Source organism: Manis pentadactyla, chromosome 10 (genome assembly GCF_030020395.1).
Source record: "Manis pentadactyla isolate mManPen7 chromosome 10, mManPen7.hap1, whole genome shotgun sequence".
Classification (NCBI taxonomy): domain Eukaryota; kingdom Metazoa; phylum Chordata; class Mammalia; order Pholidota; family Manidae; genus Manis; species Manis pentadactyla.
The window spans coordinates 14,110,584-14,132,393 of NC_080028.1; the positions used below are offsets into that span (position 1 = coordinate 14,110,584).

General features: G+C 41.2%; 1 protein-coding gene across 2 annotated transcripts in view; it reads left to right on the forward strand.

Moving 5' to 3' along the window:
* Window positions 1–10,178: 10,178 nt before the first annotated feature.
* The window catches only part of BPIFC (BPI fold containing family C), a 38,184-nt gene continuing 26,552 nt past the window's right edge, over window positions 10,179–21,810 (forward strand). For both annotated transcript variants that reach the window (XM_036902840.2, XM_057486433.1), the window contains exons 1-3: window positions 10,179–10,329; window positions 17,412–17,535; window positions 20,615–20,735. In XM_036902840.2, the coding sequence (XP_036758735.2) occupies window positions 10,312–10,329; window positions 17,412–17,535; window positions 20,615–20,735 (263 nt within the window). In that variant the 5' untranslated portion in view covers window positions 10,179–10,311. The remainder of the gene's footprint in view (window positions 10,330–17,411; window positions 17,536–20,614; window positions 20,736–21,810) is intronic.

Sequence of the window (21,810 nt, forward strand, 5' to 3'; positions counted from 1 at the left end):
AATATGGGAAATTATTCACAAGACAGTAGGAAGCCATGAGTCTGTGACAGGTGTATACCACAAGGGGTAGAGGGCAGATCTGAAATGGGAGTCTATCACTGGTAGAGTGTGGGGCATATATTAATTCTGGGTTTCTCAACCTCAGCACAATCAACATTTGGGACCTCCTAAGTTTTTGTTCTGGAAGACTGTCCTGTACCTGGTAGGATGTTTAGCAGCATCCCTGGTCTGTATCCCCAGAATGCCGGTAGAAACCCCCTCCCTAAGTTGTGAAAACAAAAGATGTCTCTAAGCTTTGCCAAATATCCCCTAGGAGGCAAAATTGCCTTGAGAGCCACTGGGTTAGAGACCAGCTCAGTTAGGAGGCTCTCTTGGCAGCTGAGAGAAGAAAGGAATTAGTGGGACGACCTTGGCAATGGAAACAATGGGATGGGCATGTATGGTGTCAGAGAGGCAGAAATAATAGAAGTTGGAAAATGGCTGTATTTCGAGGCTTTATTACTTAGAATACAGCTTCAGCTACTCTAACATCTGAAATAATAATTTAAACATATAAGTTTATTTCTCTCTGAATTAACATTCTTACAGAAAGCAGGGCAAGGCTAATATCATGGCCCTCCTTGGAGATCATCTACCACAGTCTACCTCTTAGTACCCTGTAAGCCAGAATAAGTTACTATCTATAAAAATGAAAATGGTGACAAGAGTATATCAGGGGTGTTGTAAAGATTCAGTGAGGTAATACCTTTCGTTTTGTTTTGTTCTTTTTAAACCACTAAGTTTATGGTGGTTTGTTACAATAGAAAACTAATCCACCTGGGATCCTTCTCTCAATCTGTTGTCCGGTAGGGTGTGACCACCCAGATGGCAGAAGTGATCCAACCACAGGAGTGTTGGACAGTCCTGGAAGAGAACCAGAGCATCCCTAAGGCACTGCCAGGATCTAAGGTACTCCAGAGCAAGACCCTCACAAACCACGCAGGTCCAGGAGAATGTCATATACCCCTTCTTTCAACATTCTTCCTCCTTCAGACGTTTTTTTCTTTTTTTGCAGGATGTCACCTTAATGTCTGCAAGCAGCAGGCACCACAACAGTCAAAGAGTTCAGAAATTAAAAAATAATCTTTCTTAGTGGACCATTCCATAGAATACTGCAAAGAGTGATAGCCATCTCTGGAGACCATCAATCACAGTCCACCTCTTAGTACTATGTAGACTCGGATAAGTTATTTTCTATAGAAATGAAAATAGTAACAAAAATGCATGCACAGGTGTTAAAAGATTCAGTGAGATGATACCTTTCATTTTTTGTTTCAGATGTCATTCTTCTGTGGGAATACATTCATCAGCTCCCTATAAGCTTTTTTTTCCATCAGCATTTTGTTTTAGATTTACAGATTGATTGTGAAAACTTATAGACCAGATACCCAATTTCCCCTATTATTAACAGACTAATATGGTACATTTGTCACAATCAATGAGCCAATATTGATACATTTTTATTGACTAAAGTCCATATTCTATTCAGACTTCCCCAGTTTTTCCCTAGTGTCCTTTCCCTGTTACAGGATCCCATCCAGGGTAGCACATTACCTTTGGTGATCACGTCTCCTTAAGCACCTCTTGGTTATGACAGTTTCTTAGACTTCCCTTGTTTTTTATGACCTTTATAGTTTTAAGGATTACTGGTCAGACATTTTGTAGAATGTCCCTCAGTTGGGATTTGTCTGATACTTTCTCATGGTTAGACTGGAGTAGTATGCTCCTAGGAGGAAGACCACTGAGATTAAGCACCGTTCTCATCACGTCATATCAACAGTGCGTACTCTCATTGTGACGTGCACTGTTGGTGTTAACCCTGATCACTTGGATTCTCCACTGTTAAAAGGAAAATGGGATTCTCATATTGTACCCATTGGAAGAAAGTCACTATGTACAGCCCACACATAAAGAGTGGAAGTTATGCTCCACCTCCTCAGGGCTAAAGTATCTACATAAATCATTTGAATTTCTTCTGTACAAGAGATTTGTCTATGCTCTATTTATCCAATCATTTATTTATATCCGTGTGGACTTAGAGACATTTACTTTAGACTTTGTATTTTGGTTTATAACACAATACTCTCTTACTCATTTTGTTGCTGAAATTGTTTCAGCTTTGGCCATTGGAACATCTTTCAGTTGTCTCCTGTATACGTTTGTCATCATTGTGGATTTTTGTTCATTTGTTCTGTTTTTGAGCACTTTCATACTTTATAGCCTATATGATGCTCCAGGATCATTTTGTATAGATCTTGCCCCAACCCTAGAATCAGCCATTTTTGTAAGGAGCACTAGTTCTTTTATTGGAGAATGGTATTAGAAACCAAATCAGGGTGCTCAGTGTGCTCTTTGCTGTTGGGCCATTGCTTCTAGACCTTCTTAGCTGACAACAAAGAGATACATATGTGTGTATATACTGTTTCTATATGTAACCATCTATATCTATAATACGCTAAACATGAGTTCATTCTGATATTTCCAACTCTAATCCATTATCATAGATCATTCTTGCCTTGCTTATCTGTAAACTCCCAAGCCAACTGTGACCTGGCTCACGCCATCCACAATCTATTTACTTAATCATTCAATTCCAGTATACATGTGTAGTGGTTCCAGAATCGTTAACCAATTCCCCTGTGGGAAATAATGTAATCAACTAGAACACTATGCTCAAACAACAGTTCCTGTTGCCTTTAGTCTTACAAACTCAGTACATTCCCAAAGTTACATAAGCCAGCTCCTTATAACCCCATCCCCTTCAGCAAGGTTGTTTCATACATTTGTAATACATGTAAATTCTTTTGTCACATCCTGCATTCCTTCCGGGATTCCTCAGTTTCCTAAGTGATTTTTTTTAACTCACATACATTAAGGTTTACTCTTTGAATTGCAAAGTGTTATGGGTTTTAATAAATGCTTACTGTCTAGTTTCACCATTCCAGTATCATTCACCAACCTAAAAAACCCCTGTGCTGCTCCACCGGTCCCCATAGCCCCTGGCAATCACTGACCTCCTTACCATCTCTTTAGTTTTGCCTTTTCCTGAGTGTCATGTAATTGGAACCATACAGTGTATAGCACATTCTGGTTTCATGAATGGCTTCTTTCACTTAGCAATATGCATTTAAGATTAATCCATGTCTTTTTGTGGCTTCATAGCTCTTTTTATTTAATGTTGGATAACATTTCACTGTATGGATATACCAGTTTATCCATTAACCTATTGAAGGACATTTTGGTTGCTTCCAGTTTGGGACAATTATGAATACAGTTGCTATAAACATTTGTGATCGTTCGGGTTTTTATGTGGGCCTAAGCCTTCAAATTAATTGAATAAACAACTAGGTTTAGTTTTGTAAAAAAATGCCAAACTCTTCTCTAAAATGCCTAAACTAATTTGCATTCCCATCAGCAATGAATGAGTTACTACTGGTCTGCATCCTCACTATGTTTGTATTGTCAGGTTTTTTTTAAATTTAGCCATTCTAATAGGTGTATAGTTGTATCTTATTGTTTCAGCTACAATTCCTAATGACAATTCTGAGCATCTTTTATATGCTTATTTGCCATCTATAGATCTTCTTTAGTGAGGAATCTCTTCAGATCTTTCACCCACTTTTTAATTAGATGGTCTGTTTTCTTTCTGTTTCATTGTTTGTTTTCTTATTGAGTTTCCTTTAGTTTTCTAGATATAAATCAAACTTCTGTACATGACAAGAAGCCCTTCATAATCCAACAGGAAACCACTTTCTTCAGTCTGACCAATGACCCCAAAGACTACTCACCCTGCACTATTCCAAAATACCTCTTCCCTTCCCCTTATATCGTCTCTTACCAATTATTTGTACACAAGTCTTTCTCTAATCCTAGATTATAGTTTCTGAAGGAGAAAAAGCAGATTTTAACCATCTTCAACAACCCTCAAACTCCATTTCCAATGTGAGGACTGGTTAAGCAAAATTTTAAATGATATAAAGATATTCATACTTATCTTTGAGTTCTTGATGTATCTGGAAAAGTAAGATCCTCATTCTGTCTCTACCAGAGAAAGTCAGGTTGGCCCCAGTTTGGGTGTTTTCCTATAAATCCGATCCATTTTCCTGAATCTTGAGCTTTAATCTGTATGCCAGTAGTTCTCATACTTTACAGTGTCTCTGAATCATCTGGAGAGCTTTTTAAAACACAGAATGCTGAGTCCCATCTTCAGAGTTCCTAATTTAGCAGGTCTGGAGAGGGGTTTGAGAATTTGGATTTCTAATGATTTCCAGGTGATACTACTGTGAAACCACACACTGGGAACCACTAATCTGTACGATGTGGTGTTCCTATGGCTGTTTTTTTTTTTTTAACACTTATAACAGTCTTTAAGGTAGGTGTGCGTCAAGAGAAATTGAAATGGACCTATGGAGAAAGTGGAGGTTCCTATAGCCAGGATACCCCCCTGGCCCTGGTCCACTTTCTCACTACACACGTGTGGGCAATATGTTGTTATTGACTCTGTGAAGAGCTCTGCCTAGTGCTCTGGGCTGCACTGCTGCAGGAGAGCAGAGACTGAGGAGGTGGCAGTGCAAAGGACAGAAACAGAGATGGCTGCAGGGCGGAGAGGCCCAGAGGGAGAGACCAGCTTGCTGCATGCAGACTTGCTCTAAGGTGGACGGGATTCTTGTCCTTGACCTGCCTCCATGGGAATAAAGTTGGGTATAAACCGAAGAAGGGTCCATTGTCATTTTTTCGGTCTCACTGAATCCATAGTGAACTTGTCTGGGGCTGAAACCCATTGGCAAAACATAAGGTATATTAGTATCTGATCTTCAAGAGGAGTGGCATTTTCTACTGCAAGAGCTAGAGACTGTACTTTAATATACTTTATTTCCTCAGTTCTCAACGGAGGCCTGTCAAGGGACATTTGCCATATAGTTTGGAGACATTTTTGTCCCAAATAAGGTAGGAGAGAGTGGTGCTGCTGACATCAAGACAGAGGCCAAGGATGTTGCTAAACATCATGCAGTGCATAGGATAGCCCCCTACATCAAAGAATTAGGTACCCCAAATGTCAGAAGTGCCAGATAGAGAAATCCTGGTCTGTTGGAATTGGATTCACATCAGGGATTCTCAGACATTTCAGAATTGCATCGCACTGTCTCATTTGCCTGGTTCCACAATATCCCTCACATCTCACAAAAAGCCTTTGAAATTTAGCAAAAATGTAAATTCACTTTGAACTGCATGTGATAAAAATATAACTCTTTAAGGTAACTGGCAATAAATAGGGGTAAATGAGTAAGCGGGCAAGTAAGTTAGTTCATTTTTTAAAACTGGGAGGGTATCTTTGCTGTAAACCATTCCAGAGCACGACTGGTGGGAGAAGTCGTGGTGACTCAGTCCTCGGTGTCCACCCCAACGCCTCCTCACACAGACGTCAGGAGAGCGTGGCCTGAGCCAGAGCTGCAAGGACAGGAAAGATCTACCGGCTGGTAGGGCGAGTCTGCCACATGTCTCCCAGCCTTCCTGGCGTGAACTGTTGTAGGGTCTCTCATTGCTCTCGAGAGCCGTCCAAATTCCAGGCAGCTCTCCTCCAGTCAGGAGTAAATGAGGGATTTCAAACACATATTTCTGTGTTGCTCACCCACACTCAGTTACAAGCTTGGAAAACCAGGTGTGTTGCCTAGCAATACATCCCACCTTCCACATCAACTGTGGGTTGGCCTTTTGTGTCCTTTCTTAAAAAGGCAGCTAAAAAAGGTAGTTAAGAGCACAGGCTCCCAGAAGCAGAACACCTGGGTCCTGAATCCTGGCTCCATGACTTACTGGCTGTGATGCCTAAGCTTAAGCAAATTAGTTAACTTCTTAGCTTCCTTATCTGTAAGATGGGGATAGTATGTGTACCTAATAAAGTCTTGGTTATTGAGATTTAATAAATTAATCTATGGATGGTGTCCAGAGTATAACAAACAATAAATGTTCACTCTTGTTCTCAACCCCTTATACACCTTTTCAGGGCTTCCTTTTAATCAGATTTCACCAACACAAAATGTTAGGGAATGGTAAGGGTTCAGAGTTTTATGTGTGTTTTACCCTAAAACTGGCCTATCTAGCTCACCACTCCCCCGACCCCATATACACATAATTCCTGTCCTCTCCCACTTTGCCTGCCACAAAGAATAACATAATTTGTCTTCCAAGCTCAAAAAAGTCTCATATGCAGATAGCTCCTTTTTATATGGAAATAGCCCAGACATTCTAGAAACCAAGAACAAAGATGCCCAGTTCCTTAAACACTGTTATCTTGACATCTTTCTTTAATGAACCATTACTCCACCTCATTAATTACGATTTTTTTTTGGAGTTTTAATTAAAGGTGTCCCTTGATCTGCAGAGACTAGTGTGCTCTCAGCCATTAATAAGTGGATAGTTGATCTTGCCTTTTAGATGGCCATGATGGTAGGCTGGGTATGCAGGCATTCCCAGTGAATCATCAGTTACATCTGAAAACGAAAATAATGAAATTGATGTGCTGCTGCCAGCTCTTGTTATTGTTGTTTTTAAGGATGAATTTGACAATGCTGCCCTAAAATGATTGCTTGAACAGAAAGGTAGGCTAATGAGCTAATTTTGAAGGCCCCTTCCAAACAAATATGAAGCAGCCTAACTGCACTCTCTTCTTTTGTCTTTGTTAACTGAACTCCAATTTTCAACTCACTTCTTTTATTTTTTATTGGATATAATTGATAAACAATATTATATTGATTTCAGATGTATAACATAGTGACTTGATAATTATATACATTACTAAATGCTCACCACAGAAGTATAGTTCCCTGTTACCATGCCAAGATATTACATTATTGGTTATGTTCTCTGTGTTGTGCTTCCGTGCCTATGAATAACTTATTTTATAATTTGACATTTATACCTCTTTATCCCTTTCATCAACTCACTTTTTAAACTGCCTATACATCTGTTTAAAAGGAGAAGCAATATAGAGAAAACTTTTATTAATTTCCAAATAGAGAAAAAGTGTTAAAAAGAAACACCATGAAAACTAAACTTTCTTTTTGTATCATTAATCTACAATTACATGAGGAACATTATGGTTACTAGACTCCCCCCATCATCAAGTCCCCCCCCCACATAACCCATTATAGTCACTGTCCATCAGCGTAGTAAGATGCTATAGAGTCACTACTTGCCTTCTCTGTGTTGTACAGCCCTCCCCGTGTACCCCGCTACATTATATCTGCTCATAGTAATGCCCCCTTTTTTTTCCCCCTTATCCCTCCCTTCCCATCCATCCTCCCCAGTCCCTTTCCCTTTGGTAACTGGAAAACTAAACTTTGTACATTTTTTTAAGTTGTTTAAAACATCTTTTAAATTATCAATTTAAAATAAAAATAGAGAAAATACAGTAATAATGCATCTAATTTCCTGACATCATGATAAACTTAGTATATGCCAGCTCATTTCGTTTCTCATAATATGATCTCCACCTTTACAGATGTCAGCTCTGAGACCCAGAGGAGTGAAGTGAGTGCCCCCAAGGACCACGGGATGAAACCCCACATCTCACTCTCTCGTCTCACCATTCATCAAGGACACCCTTCCTGAGAACTCTCTCCAAACCCTATGCCGAAAGTCCCAGGATGCCCAATGGCAACTCCGTTTTTCAATGGCATATGGTTAGACTTTGAGGGCTTTTGTTAGAAAAAGAAAAATGAATGTTCACTTCAGGAAAAATACAGTTATTTTACAATTTTCAGCTTCCTTCTAAATCCAGCAGATGCCATGCAGCTAGTTAATGGACATGAGCTACAAATAGGAGGCTGAGCAAAATCTAAATCTTTCTGATAGGAAAAAAGAATGGAGGGTGGAAGTGTGGTGGGAAAACAGGGGAAGAAGGCAGAGTCAAGAGCTGCTCTGGGGAGAAGAGGTAGGAGGAAAATTTGGACCATGGGGAGAGAGACAGAGACAGAGACAGAGAGAGAAAGAGAGAGAAACTGGCACTGCCACCCAGGGAAGTTTCTGACTAGAGGATGAATATATTTAGAGGTACTTTATGAATTTTTTTCCATGTCATGGGTGATGTCATTCATCTTCTTCTATGTCTGGTTCTGTATTTTTTTCCCATAACACACTAAAATAATAAAAATGCAAAATCTATGTAACACATGAAATTATCCTGCATCCCTCAGATAGCACATGCTTGCTTCATGGGAAACTGCCTCAGATGATCTCATCCACTTATGTGGCTTTAATTCTACCTCTAGGAAATTCGTATTTCCAGGTGACCTCTTCCCAGAATTCAAACTACCCCCCTGACATCACCACTTAGATGTCTAATACCATTAGTTCTGGCCCTTGCTACATTCCAGACAAACTGGCCCTCCTTTACTGTTCCGTCCACCTATTCCCTTCAGTGCCTTGCCTGCCTGGAGTCTAATGTTGAGGTCTCAGCTCAAATACACCTCCTCAGAGAAACCTTCCTGGACCATCCTAACAAAGTAAGCGTGCATCCCCCAATTACATCCCCCTACCAATTATGAGACCACCCCACCAGCTGTGCTTCTTCATTTTCTTTACAGCACAGCGTCGTGATCTACACATTTTTATTTTGTTGTCGACTTGTTTATTTTTATGTACTAGAACATAAACTCCATGTGGACAAGGATTCTGCCTTTTTAATGAAGAGGATCTTGCACATAATAGGTGCCCAACATTTGTGGATTGAATTAATTAATTAATCTATGATGACTGACAATAAATGATTCTATAAGGAGAGTGTCTTCAGGCTCATATCACCATTGATATGGGCTCATACTGATAAGTAAAATTTTGTAGCACTTTACAGTTTTAAGAGCACATTCCCATAGGTTATTGCTGTGGTCTAGTGTTTGTGACCCCTAAAATTTATATGATGAAATCCTAACCCCCAAAGATGATGGTATTAGGAGGTGGGGCCTTTAGGAAGTGCTAAAGTCATGAGGGTGGAACCTTCAGGAATGAGATTTATGCCCTTGTGAAAGAGGCTCCGGAGAGATGCCCAGTTCCTTCCACCATGTGATGGCACAGTCAGAAAGCACCAGCTATGAACCAGGAAACTGCTCCTAACCAAGATGTGATCAGGCTGGCTCCTTGATCTTGGACTTTCCAGCCTCCAGAACCATAAGCAATAAATTTCTTTTGTTTGTAAGCTATGGGTTTTAGCTTATAAGCTTAAATTAGACTGGCCCGTGGTTGTAGCAGCTCTAACAGACTAAGTTATCAACATTTTTTTCCCACCAGAACCTATCCATGTAGATACTGTTTTTATCCTCATTTCACCCCTAAGGAAAGTCAAGTTAGATAGATAAGAAACCTGAAAAGTTGTCAGAAGTGTAGACAATGCCAAGTGAACATGTCTGTTGTTCTTAATAGGGTTACCAAGCTTCCTAGTTTTCCCAGGACTGCCCTGTTTTTAGTCCTGAAAATCCCACATCCAGGGAAAAGCAGGACAGGTGGTCACCCTATCTCACCTAGGAAATTGTAAATAAGACATTGACACTTAATACAATCAGATCTCTGTCCCTCTTTTCAATGACTGAAACATGGAGGATGGAGGCAGGGAAGGGGTTTAGAAACTAAAGATACCAAGTTTCGTAATAGCTGATGAACCCACCCAACGTACTTCAGAGGCACGCTGGGAGAGGAAGTCGTCAATAACCTGTTAAGGAGCAGACACTTAGAGATGCCATCTTTGGCCCTACCCTGAAAGATAAAGATGGTAACTAGGTCAGCCTGCTTACTGAGCCTCATGCTTTCAGACTGAATCTGATCCAGCAAAAGCCCAAAAGGTATTCTGGGAGATAGTGAAGCCATCCACTGCAGGCACTCTGACCAGGAAAAAAGGCGACTTATCCCAAAAAAGAAAATTCTTCCTCCTACAATTCAGCACAGTTTAACCTTTTTCAGTACATTGGAAATCTTGAGGTATTCGTTATGGTTAAAGAAGTCATAGTAATTTCACAGGGGTGGGGGTGGGGAGCAGCAGGGAGGTAATTATTGCATAGAAGGGACTGTCTGCTCATCTGGGTAGAGACTGCAGTACTCATTCATGCCATTGGGTAACTGAAGTGGAGCAATTATTTATCACATTTTGAAAGAGGCATTAAAAAAAATCCACACCAGATGATTCAGACTTAATTACCTTGTCTTTTCGGCAGCTGAATTCAAGGCTCAAGTGAAGAGCACACGACTTCAAAGGCAGAGGGAATCGAAGGTGCTCCCCAGCTTTGGATGCTTCCTCTGCTAGAGGTAAGAATCATAAACAAACTTCAGGTCTCTGCCAGTGCACAGCCTCCCCACCGGGATTGCCCTCTCGCTAGAGATGTCCCAGAGCTGGCAGGACATCTCCAACAGTCAGCTGTCATGTATCCTGAGTTCTTATTGTCTGCTTGGTTTCTCTGTGTTTTGTTTTGTATTTGTTTTTTATGTCACTCATGCTCACCCAGAAGACTATGAACGGCTCTAAGGAAGGAAAGAGAGCTGGTTTGGACTACTACCTGTTTGGTGTTGCATTACTCAGCAGTGCAAAGGAGGTCCTCAACAGCCTGGACTTATTTTTGTCTCCATTTCAGTGGGAATCCCAGCATGGTGGCAGAAAATTCTAGCTCGTTTCTCAAACACTGTGAGTAGGATTAGGGAACTGCTGCGGTCTTTCTATGCTCTGGAGCCAATTCTTCAAGCACATCAGTGACCTAGATCCTGCCAGAGCAAACACCCACTTGCCTGAGTTGCTTATGTGTGGAGTTTTGGGAAAAAGGACTAGGCATACCCTTTCAAGGCCCTTGTCCTTAGAGATGTTCATATAAAATCAGATGTGTGAGCTGAATCCCCTGAAATGTCTCCAATTCTGCCCGTATTCCATACCTGTTGATTTAGACTTCTTACATACATTTTGCCTTAACCATTAGGTTAGACTGTTCTTGTAATCTAGGCTTATTTAAATCAACTAAACTTAATTTTTCAGACTTAGCTTCTGCTTTTGGGGGATTTTTACATTATTTATTTATTGAGCACATACTATGTGCCAGGCAGGAAATGGACAATTATTAATAATTAAGTAAATACAAAGTAAATGAATTAAAAATAAGATAGTAAAAGTCTGATAACTCTTATGAAGGAAATAAATTGGGTGATAATATATAATATAACTGGGGTAGAAGTTTCACCTCTTTTTTCTGTATTTTTTACTCAAGTAGAGTTGATATACAATATTATATTGGTTCCAAGTATACAACACAGTGATTCATCAGTTACACCCATTATTAAATCCTCACCCCAACTGGTGCAGTTACTATCTGTCAACACAGAAAGATCTTACAGAACCATTGACTATATTTCTCCATACTGCACTTCGATCCCTGTGACCAACTTATATTCTGATTTAGATTTTGTGCCCTTTTATCCCCCTCACCTCCCACCTACCCTCCTTAACTCCACCCCCATTGTTAACCACCAGTCACTTATCAGTGTCTACGAGTATTGCTGTTTTATTCATTTTTTTGTTTTTAGATTCCACATTAAGTGAAATCATATGGTATATGTTTTTCTCCACCTGGCTTATACCCTCTGCATCCATTTGTTATCACAAATGGCAGGATTTCTTTTTTTTTCACGGCTGAACAATATCCCATTGTGTGTATGTACCACATCTTCGTTATCCATTCACCTATTGATGAACACTTTGGTTGCTTCCATATCTTGGCTATTGTAAAAAATGTGACAATAAACATAAGTGCATGTATCTTTTCAAATCAGAGATTTTGTTTTCTTCAGGTAAATTCCTAGAAGTGGAGTTACTGGGTGGTGTGGTATTTCCATTTTTAGTTTTTTGAGGAACCTCCACCCTGCTTTCCATAGTGGCTGCACCAATTTACATTCCTACCCAGAGTGTAGAAGGGGTTTTGCCTGAGGGGTTTTGCCTCGGTTTTAAAGGCCACACTTCATTCACTCACCATTCCTTTAATCAGTTTTTCCAGAGTCTATCAAAGCTCTCCTCTTGAGCAGTAACGGTAAGCTGATCTGTCTCAGAAATTTTGTAAGTTGTACTAGAGTTTTCATATTTCTAATCATTGGAATGGCTCCAGTAAGGGCCATCTAATTTAGAAGTGCTATTCTGTGTTATTGGTATAGAAATATAATAACATCTGAAGCTTTGAATCTTGGAAAGAAGCAGTTCCTCAGAAGCAACAAAATAGGCAACTTGCTGGCAGGGTTTTTAAATTATCGTGGATCCCTCCTTTTAACAGACAACTCACTCTGCCCTTACTTGTCAGCCAAATTACTTAACCTCTTGGGAGTCATCTCCTTGCCTGACAAGGTATTCTTTCCTACCCTGCCCATAAATTACCATCCTAACCAAACAATTCAGCTGAAAAGTATGTACAATCCATCCCCTTATACCCCAGTAATTTCATTCACTCATAAAATTTCTAGAGGAAAAACATGTTTTTCTATGTGCAATTTTGAGTTCCTGGATTTCCATCAAAGTAGACCACTTCAGAAACATCCTTTAACCATGAAGGGAAAACAGATTTTTGCTGCTGGAAGAGAATTTAAGACTCAAATTTAAAATCTGGGCCCAAGAAATTACAAAGGGGTTTGCACTTTGATGCTTGAAATTTTCCAGATGCTTAACAATTTTTCTCGATGCCTTCAAGAAACTCCTATTTAAAATTCCCAGCTGAAAATGAAAAATCTAGCACTTACCAAGTCATTAAGTGAAAAAAAAAAACCCTCGTAAACATCAGAATTAGGAGCCAGAAGAAGAAGGTTTCATTCCCAGGTGCCTGACTTACTATGTGATCTCAGGTCTCTCGGACTGTCTAAATCTGTGTGTCCACATGTGCAAAATGAGGGTAGGGTCATAGTAACATCTGCCTCAAAGAATTGTTGTGAACTTTGTAAATGGTAAAGAAATACAAGCTTATTATGTTAGTTGTTATTGAGCAAGTAATACCTCTGCTTTGGTTTACTGTGCTGTTCACTGTAGAAATACAGAGCTATTCATATGATGGTTTGGTTTTCTCTCTTTTTTTTCCTAGAACCTTTCTTAACTAACCACAATCTTGTAAACCAGTCAGTTGATCAGTTAACAAATATTTATGAAGCAGATATCCTATGCCAGCAGATATCATTTATAGCTCAATTTACATCCAGTCTAATGGGTATAGTCTTCTTGGTCTAACCTTTTTTTCCCATTGCTTTGCACTGCTATGAAAATTTTTTCTTCTTTTTAAAAATAATCCCTCTTATGCCTGCCTTGGCATGACTTAATCCATTTATAATTCTTTGCCTCAAGTGATATTAGTGTGACTATACAATAGTATGGCTTAAAATGTGACAATACTTCTATACCAGTTGGTAAATAGCAACTAACTAGAGCCCCAGGAGTATTCCCCTCATTCCCATAGTCACATCCATGTCTGCCTGTCCCCATCTCCAGGACCTCTTGACCACCCCCAGAACAGCTATAGGATCAAGGAAGGCCTAGCACAGACAGCAGCTGGACCTGGTTCCTGCATCTATTCTGAGTATAAGATATTGTTAATATCACCCTACCACCCAGAATGTAGAGGACTCCCACCTGCTTATCCCACTCTTCAGCCCTCAAATCACTTGTTGCTTGGCTAGAGGCCCTCCTCTCCTACCTGAGTCCCTTCCCCTTGGCTCTCACTCTTATTTCTCTGTGCTTCCCTTAGTGTTGTCTGCACCCTGACCATCCCCGAGCCACCCCTCCTTAGCCCTGCCTCAGCACTGCTGCCCAGGGTCTTTCTGTGGATTGTCCTATGTAACCCAAACCACCTCCATAGGGCTGAAGCATCCTACTGAATGCACAGGCCATAGCAGTGTTAAAATATTGAAATACCTCAGTATCTAATAGTAGATAGTGACTACTCTGAGTCCCCTCCCCCAACCACACTGGCCAGTCCTCTGAGACTTCCCCATTCCCCATAATCCAATGCCTGGCCTCCCAATCCGTTCCAGGACTGTGGCCAATATCTGTTCTGATGGGTGCAAGCACTCTACTAGTGTAAAAATGCTTTGTTAATCAGCTCTGCAAAGTACTATGATATAACGTAAAGTGAGGTAAAAGCTCTTCCTTCATTCATGATTCGCTGAATTCATTGTACCAGCACTTACCAATCACTCACTGTGTCAGATGCTCCGCCAGGCTCCAGGACCGCCAAACTGGACGAGATCACTGCCCACATGACATTTACATTCAGTAGGGAAGACAAACAATAAAGAAGAAAATAAACATACACACTTGAAAAATACGTTTTATGACTGAAGGTTCAGAAGGAAACGAGATTAGCTTAGGGGAGTCAGAAATAGCTTCAGAAAGAAGGCTGTGCTTAAAATGGGCCTTAAGGCTGCACAGGGTTTCTGCAGGCTTAGCTGAAGGGGAGCAGTATAACACAGGTGTTAAGCAAGAAACATGGCACCAGTTTAGGGACCAGGAGTTCAGTGTGTTTGCAAAGTGGGGTACACAGAGAGGACTCCCGGGAAATCAGATGAGAAAATATACACCAGCCTCTTTTCACCCCTGAAGGTGGGTTTATGCACTGTACAACAGACAGGTCAAGACCCTAATTCTCAACCACAAGGCCCTCCAGCAAGATACCCACATGAGCTGTATATATAACCCTGTCCTCTGAGTTGAAGATACGCTGTCTGAGCATAGGTCAGCTAAGTAAGTTGGGCAGCTTACAAACTAGACAAAATGCCAGCCCAAAGGGTGAGTGTACTGGATACACTGGTGTGGGGTTTCCTAAGACATTTTTCGCTGGCCCTTCTTTGTGCCAGAAAGCTGGTATATCTCCAAAGGGCCCATTTTCCCATGTCATACAAAAGCCCAAGATAGACTAATAACTGCCCTGCTCAGACATTTCCCTCTGGTCAGGCTTCTCTGTTCCTCTCAAGTAAATTCTCTGGAACACCCTTTTATCCGCATCACCCCATTCCCACCTCTATGGCCTTTCCCGTAAGACCGCACAACCCACTTAATCAAACCCTCACTTATCTTGACCAAGCATCCCCCACACACACATCTCTTACAATGACCTCTTCTCCTTCACCCAGATTGCTCCCCAACCCCAGCCTCTCTCTGAATCCTTCCTTCCTGGGCCTGGCTTGACCCCTCCCTCTCTCTAAATGCACGGCTCTTACAACTTCCTCTTCCTTGACCACCCCCACAAATGCCTCCCTGATTTGTTTTATGTTTGCATGTTAACTCAATGGGTGTCTGTCGCCTGTGGGTCTTTGGCATGTGTGTGACACCTGTGGGTCTTTGGCATGGCACTGTTGCTGTTGGTATCTCTGTTTCATTCAGCAAGAAAATGGGGTGGCATTAATTCATTAAGTCCATTGATTCAACAAGCATACATTGAACATTTACTATATGCCAAGCGCTAGCAAATAGCAGTAAAGAAATGTGACCCTTCTCTCTGGAGAAGATATTTCTTTAATTAAAATTTTTGTGTACCTCTATTGTGCCAGGCACTGTACTAGACCCTGGAGGTATAGAAGGAAGACACAGTCCCTGTGATAAAGATAATCACAATGTAGGATGGCACATATTAAGATCAAGGATTGCCCTGTGTACTGTGGGAACTCAGAATGCATACCTGGTCCACTTCATGGTCTCACAACCTTGAGACATTAATTAATTCATTCAATCAGTTGTTTATATTTACCTGCTGCCTACTCTGGGCCAGTCATTGTTCAAGGTGCTGCTGCAGTGATGAAGTTCTTCCCCATGAAGCCTAAGAATTCTGGTAGGAGAGACAGACAATAAACAAATAAGTAACTACAGACTACATTAGATAATGATAAGTGCTTTGGAGAAAAATAAAGCAAGGTGGGCATGGGAAATATTGGGGTCATGGTGGTAGCATCTAGGAAAGCCTTCACTGAGATAAGACTTGAAATGCCTAAAGAAAGCAGAAGATGTAGCCATGTGGAAGACAACTGTGCCCGGCAGAGGGAACAAAATATGCAAAGACCCCAGGGTACAGGCTGCTTAGAGTGTTCAAGAAAGATCAGCCACAGAGGCTGGGGCCAGGTGAGCCATGTGCTTTCAGGAAGAGGTCAATGAGGAGGTAGAGGCATGGAGAAGGGAAAGGCCCTGCAGCTGCTGGAAGGGTCTGATTTTAAAGCTGAGCAGGATGGGGAATCACAGGAGGGCTTTAACAAGGCAGTAAGCAGGGGTGACAAGATCTGACTTGCATTTTAAAAGGCCCACTCTGGCTGTGGTAGAGAATAGCCCAAAAGGGCAAGGGAAACAGTAAGACAGGTAGGGAGGCGATCCTAAACTTCCATGTGAAATGATACCAGCTTAGTGTAGCGGTTGGAGGTATGGCGGTGTGGAAGGTGAGCCTGTCTGCAAGTTCATCACGTCGATGCTCATACGGATGCATATGCGCTGCACAGAGTGCGGTGGAAGCACAGAGGAGAGAGTGATGAGCCCAGTGCAAAATCACATGGGGAGGGAAGCTTTCATAGAGGGGACACTGGAGCTGGCCCTGGGGGATGCATTCAGCAGACAGAATGTGCATATGTGACCCAGAGGCAGGGGGAGAGTAGAATGGGGGGTGAAGGAAGAGAGAGACAAAGAGAATGTGTACAAGCATGTGTGTTTCCACTGAAGAATTAGAAAGCCCTCAATTATGAAACAACTGACAAATTGAGGAATAGCAAATAGCTCAGGGTGGCCAGCTCAGAACACTACCACTTAGACAGAAGAGAAGGGATAGGGGCTTGGAAGAAGTTTGGGGCAGTTGTGAAAGGTTTTATTGCCATGCCAATAGCTTAAACCCTATCCTGTGAGCAAGAGGGAGTCATCGAGAGTCTTTACACGAATGAGTGCTTGCCTCCCACCCACTGAGGCCACCTTTCTACTCTGCTGATTCATTTGTTCTAAAACTGTCAAGAATCCCTCACCTCTCCCCCATTTTCCTTCCCAAGACATATCCCAATCCTTACATTTACTGTAAGGCTCTCATTTGTATTGCATTACATTGTATTATGTTACAATCATCTGTGTGTGTGTGTGTGTGTCTAATTCACCCACTGGTCTGTGGAAAGCAGAGGTCAGGGTCCACACATAGGTAATCTCTACATCCCTGGCACCTAGAACATATTCTGGTGTGTTCAATAAATGATGACTGGATGGATGGATGGATGGATGGATGGATGGGTATATGGATGGGTGGGTGGACTGCATTCTGGAAACGAGCAGTGAAAATGAGAAATCCGAGAAACACTGCATGGAATTGACTGATGAAAACATCAGGAATAATAAAGGACTCATAAATGCTGGTTAATTACAGATGCATGCAAGAATGGCCCAAGTCCTCTGGGGATGTTTCTTCCTGTGGACTCTCTGCAGATCATCCACTCAGACCATCTACCCTGGAATCAAGGCGAGAGTGACTCAGAGGGCTCTGGACTATGGTGAGTTGGGTGCTCTCAGAAGCCAGGCTGCAGCACCGTTAGGTGGAGTCTGGGACCCAAACCCAGAAGCTCATACTGAGCCATCTCATGACTGAGACAGGCTCTACTATGGGATGATCCAGTCCCTTATGCAGAAACTGCTGAGATAGCTGGGAAGAAGGTGTTGCCTAAAAAATTATCACCTTGACAGTGAGCATATCCTAACACAGCCAAAGATTCATTCTCTCTTCCCCCTGCTCTCTGTCTGTCTTCAGTGCATACGCAAATGAATATCTCATAGCCCTAAAGGAGAATGCATTAAAGGACAAAAGAAAAGAGATTTGAGAGAGTAAAAGTAATATCTTAGAGCTTCAAAAAGGAACTTAGAGTCCCCTATAATTGTGTGCAAAATGTAATGTGGATGATGATAGTACATTTTTCTTGAAAGAGGCTCCATACATTCATTAGATGCGCAAAGGTGTCTGGGACACTGAACGATTAAGAACAACCCTGTTAGAGGTCTTTATAAACACAAGGGAGAGAAAAATGTTGAACTGAGATTTTCTCTGGGCTAAGTTGGAGTGAGAGCAGATTGTGAAGAGGGAAGAGACTGTAAAATATGGGCCTGTTTTTCCCCTTTAAACTTCTGCCTGAAATTAGCTGAATATGAGTTGATAGATCTCTCCCATTCCTCCTTAACTAAAGCAATCAACCCAAGCACTAGTAGTCTAAGTGCTACTAAGACTTGCTTCTCCTGCTACACCAGAAATGAAATAAAGGAAGGAAGGATGGAAGGAAGGGAGGGAGGGACACATGAAGGAAGGAAAGATTGGTTGGGGGGCCACTCCTAGTCCTTCCCCAATACCTCATCTGGCACAGGGAATGTAAAATTTATCCATTTTGCATGATTGTTAGGTGAAACATGATGTGTGTAGAAATGCATACCTGGAGTGTGCATATGTATAAGTGTATGTGCATGTGTATATGTGTATCATATGTTTTGTTGCTGTATGGATGCGCTAATGTGCATAGAAACAGGTATCAGAAATAGTATTAAACTATTAACAGTATTAAAGTTGCGAGAACAGCTTCTTCTACATTCAAGAACAGAGCATTAAGAGGCAGATCTGAAGTCAGTCCACAAGGGTGTGGATCTTAGTTCTGACCCTCTCCTTGTTACATGGCCTTGGGTGGGTTTTCTCATCTGGAAAATGGGGATGATGATAATAAAGGTGCCTCCCTCGAGTGTAAAGTGAGGATCAAATGGGCTCACCTGTGAAAATACTGCATGGAGTGGTGGAAAAATACAGGTCTTAATGTCAGAACCATTTCTTGAGCATCTGCCCTGGCCAGGCTCTTTAATATGTGCTTTATGAGTCCTAGGTTGATTTAATTCCAACAGCAACCTTACAGGGAAAGTGTAGTCATTTTATAGAGGAGGAATCTGAATCTCAGAGAAGCTGGACTGAATTTCCCAAGTCACACACCAGAAAGGCGCCACGGCCAGATCTGAACTCAGCACCAAAACCTAAGCTCTGTCTTCTGCTCCCCATTCCTCCAGCGGTAATGACACTAACTAGCTGGGCTTTGGGGCAGATTATCTCTGAGTCTCAGCTGCCTCGTAGGTGAAACAGGGATATATGTCAATGGGTTGCTTTGAGGATCAAAGGAGAGAATGTATGTAGCATGTAGACAGTCCTGGCACATAAAGGCACTCAATACAAATCAGCTGCTACTGTTTTTAACTCATCAATTATTTATGCCCCCACAATTTGCCAGAAAAAGATTTGATGTTAGTAGTAGCACCTGTAAGATATTTATTAAAATAATAAATCAGATAGTACCAAAAAAACCACTATTATGTTATCAGATAATAACAATAGTATCTACCCATGGGGTTATGGTGGGAAACACATGAATTAATGGATGTAAAGCCCTTGGAACAGGGTCTGGCAATAGCGAACTTCCAGCAAATATTGACTCCTGTTATTTTCACATGTGTGAGCAGATCCCTCCACAGTTAGTAATGTCCCCATGTCACAGATGAGGGAAATGAGGGACTGAGAGATTTTGTACCTTGCAGAGTCACACAAGCTAGTGAGCAACAGTGTTGGGATTCAAACATGAGCTGTCTGATTGTGCATTTGGCTCCATTTTTGCATCCTTTACACTCTGTCTTCACATCCCCCTATAGCAATATTACATGGTATTACAGAGAATAAAATCTTCTTCATCTCAAACAAGGATAGAATAAATGAAAAAGAGTGTGCACTACCAAGTGAGGGATAAAGGCAAGGCCACTGTGAAAAGGGCATTCTTCTTTACTGTGTAAGTTACCTTGCTCCAGCTGTTTAACCTGGAAGAGAGTCCTTTGTTCCCTATCAACTCAGAGAAATGTGTTCTGTGCTGCTACTGTATAAAAGCCAGTTTATTCCCGTGTTAAACAAAAGCTCTGGTTACTAACCATTGTGGAGTCCTGGCATCCTTTGAGAATCTGATGAAAATGTGGACTCATAATGCACAGACACACAACCCACTCACAGTGTTTTATAAGAATCCCAGGGGGTTTGAGAGCCCACAATGGTCCATGGATCCCAGGTCAAAATTCCCAAGCTTAAAGAATCTGGGGGTAAAAAAAGGGGAATGTGGAATAACTTTCTGGAATTGGCTATAATAAGGCATGCATTCTGGAATGAAATTGTCCAGATTTGACTAGTGGGTCCCCCAGTTCTCTGCTATGTGACTTATACAAGAATTAACCTCTTTGAGGCTCAGTTTCATCCATAGAATGTGGGTAATGATAATACCATGTATTTCTCCTATCACGCTGCCCTGTGATAACACTCTTTAGCCCTGGCCTCATAACGCAGATCTCTCATGCTGACAGCTCTGAGGTCTGCGGCAATTTCATTAGCCTCCCCAAGGACTAGTGTTTGCCTCTGTAAAGCAAGGACAATAATATCCATTTTGTAGGGTTGCTGTTTTCTAGGTTTTAAGAGCATATCTTCTTTAATTAATTTCACTTGTTTAATGTTTAATGATATAACGCCATTATCATCTTTACTATTATCAATAAACACTTTCTCTGGTTCCTTCACAGGCATTCAAGTTGGGATGGAGATGATTGAGCAAATGGTCAAGGAAAAAAACATCCCAGATTTACAAGGTTCTGAATCTCTTGAATTTCTGAAAGTTGATTATGTGAACTACAGTTTTTCAAAGTAAGTAAAACAGAAGAGCATTTTTAGCAGTGAAATTGAGTGTTTAAAATCTCAGGGTTGTGGATATGCCACCATGTGTTCTGGTATAACACCAGGACCCACAGAGAAGTTAACCAACCTTTTGTAAGAGGCTCATCAGATAAACGACCCAAGAAGGACAGGGTCTTAAAGTTGATGAGGGGTATGGCCCTCGGGTCAGAACCCCTGGGCCTGAGACATATCTCTGCTGCACACGAGTTGTGAGCACCTGGCAAATCTGCTCAGAGTCTCAAAATGTCCTTTCCTCTTTCCTAAAATGAGAACTCTAATTCAATGCAGTTGTCAGCTATGACCTCTTGCCCCTTGAATTCTAAATGAAACTCTTGTCCATTTCATTGCTATCCCCACCCCTATAAACCTAGATGCAGAATACAACCAGTCTCAAAAACAAATCTACTCTCATCATGTCTTTTCTTATTTTAGTAAAGTTTAGTCAAGATTTTAGAGGTCACAGGGTCTAAGAATTCTTAAGAATGGGTCACAGGGCACATGGCTTTCTTCCCTCTTGCTTTGTAGACCTCCCCTCCTTCTCTGGAGCAACAAAAATTTCTCCCTCTGGTCTCATGCATAGCAGTTCTGCCCACTCCTGGGTACCAAAGAATCTTCCTTCATGCTCTAAATGCTTTTCAAAGTCATTTTCCAACCAACAAATTATTCTTCCTAAGAAGTCTTTTGGTGGCAGCTGTAATCTTTTCTAACAGTAATAAAATCAAGTGTCAAAACCAGTAAACAGTAAAAATTAGATGATGTAACAAATGTGGAGATAGTTAATAAAATTGAAACTACTGTATACAAATTAGTTGATGTCCATGATGATAGCAGTGTCAGACCAACGGAATCGCCACCTTGATTCAGATCCTTGTTTCACTCAGTTCAGAGTTTTGAGATTATATGAATTAGGAAGAAAGTTCAGTAGAACATAACAGAAAATTCCAATGGCTGAGATGTAATATGGGTTCATTTTTGTCTCAAGAAGCTCAAAAGAAAGTAGTTGTTATTTGTGGAATCTAAAAACAGAATGAACAAAATAGCCATA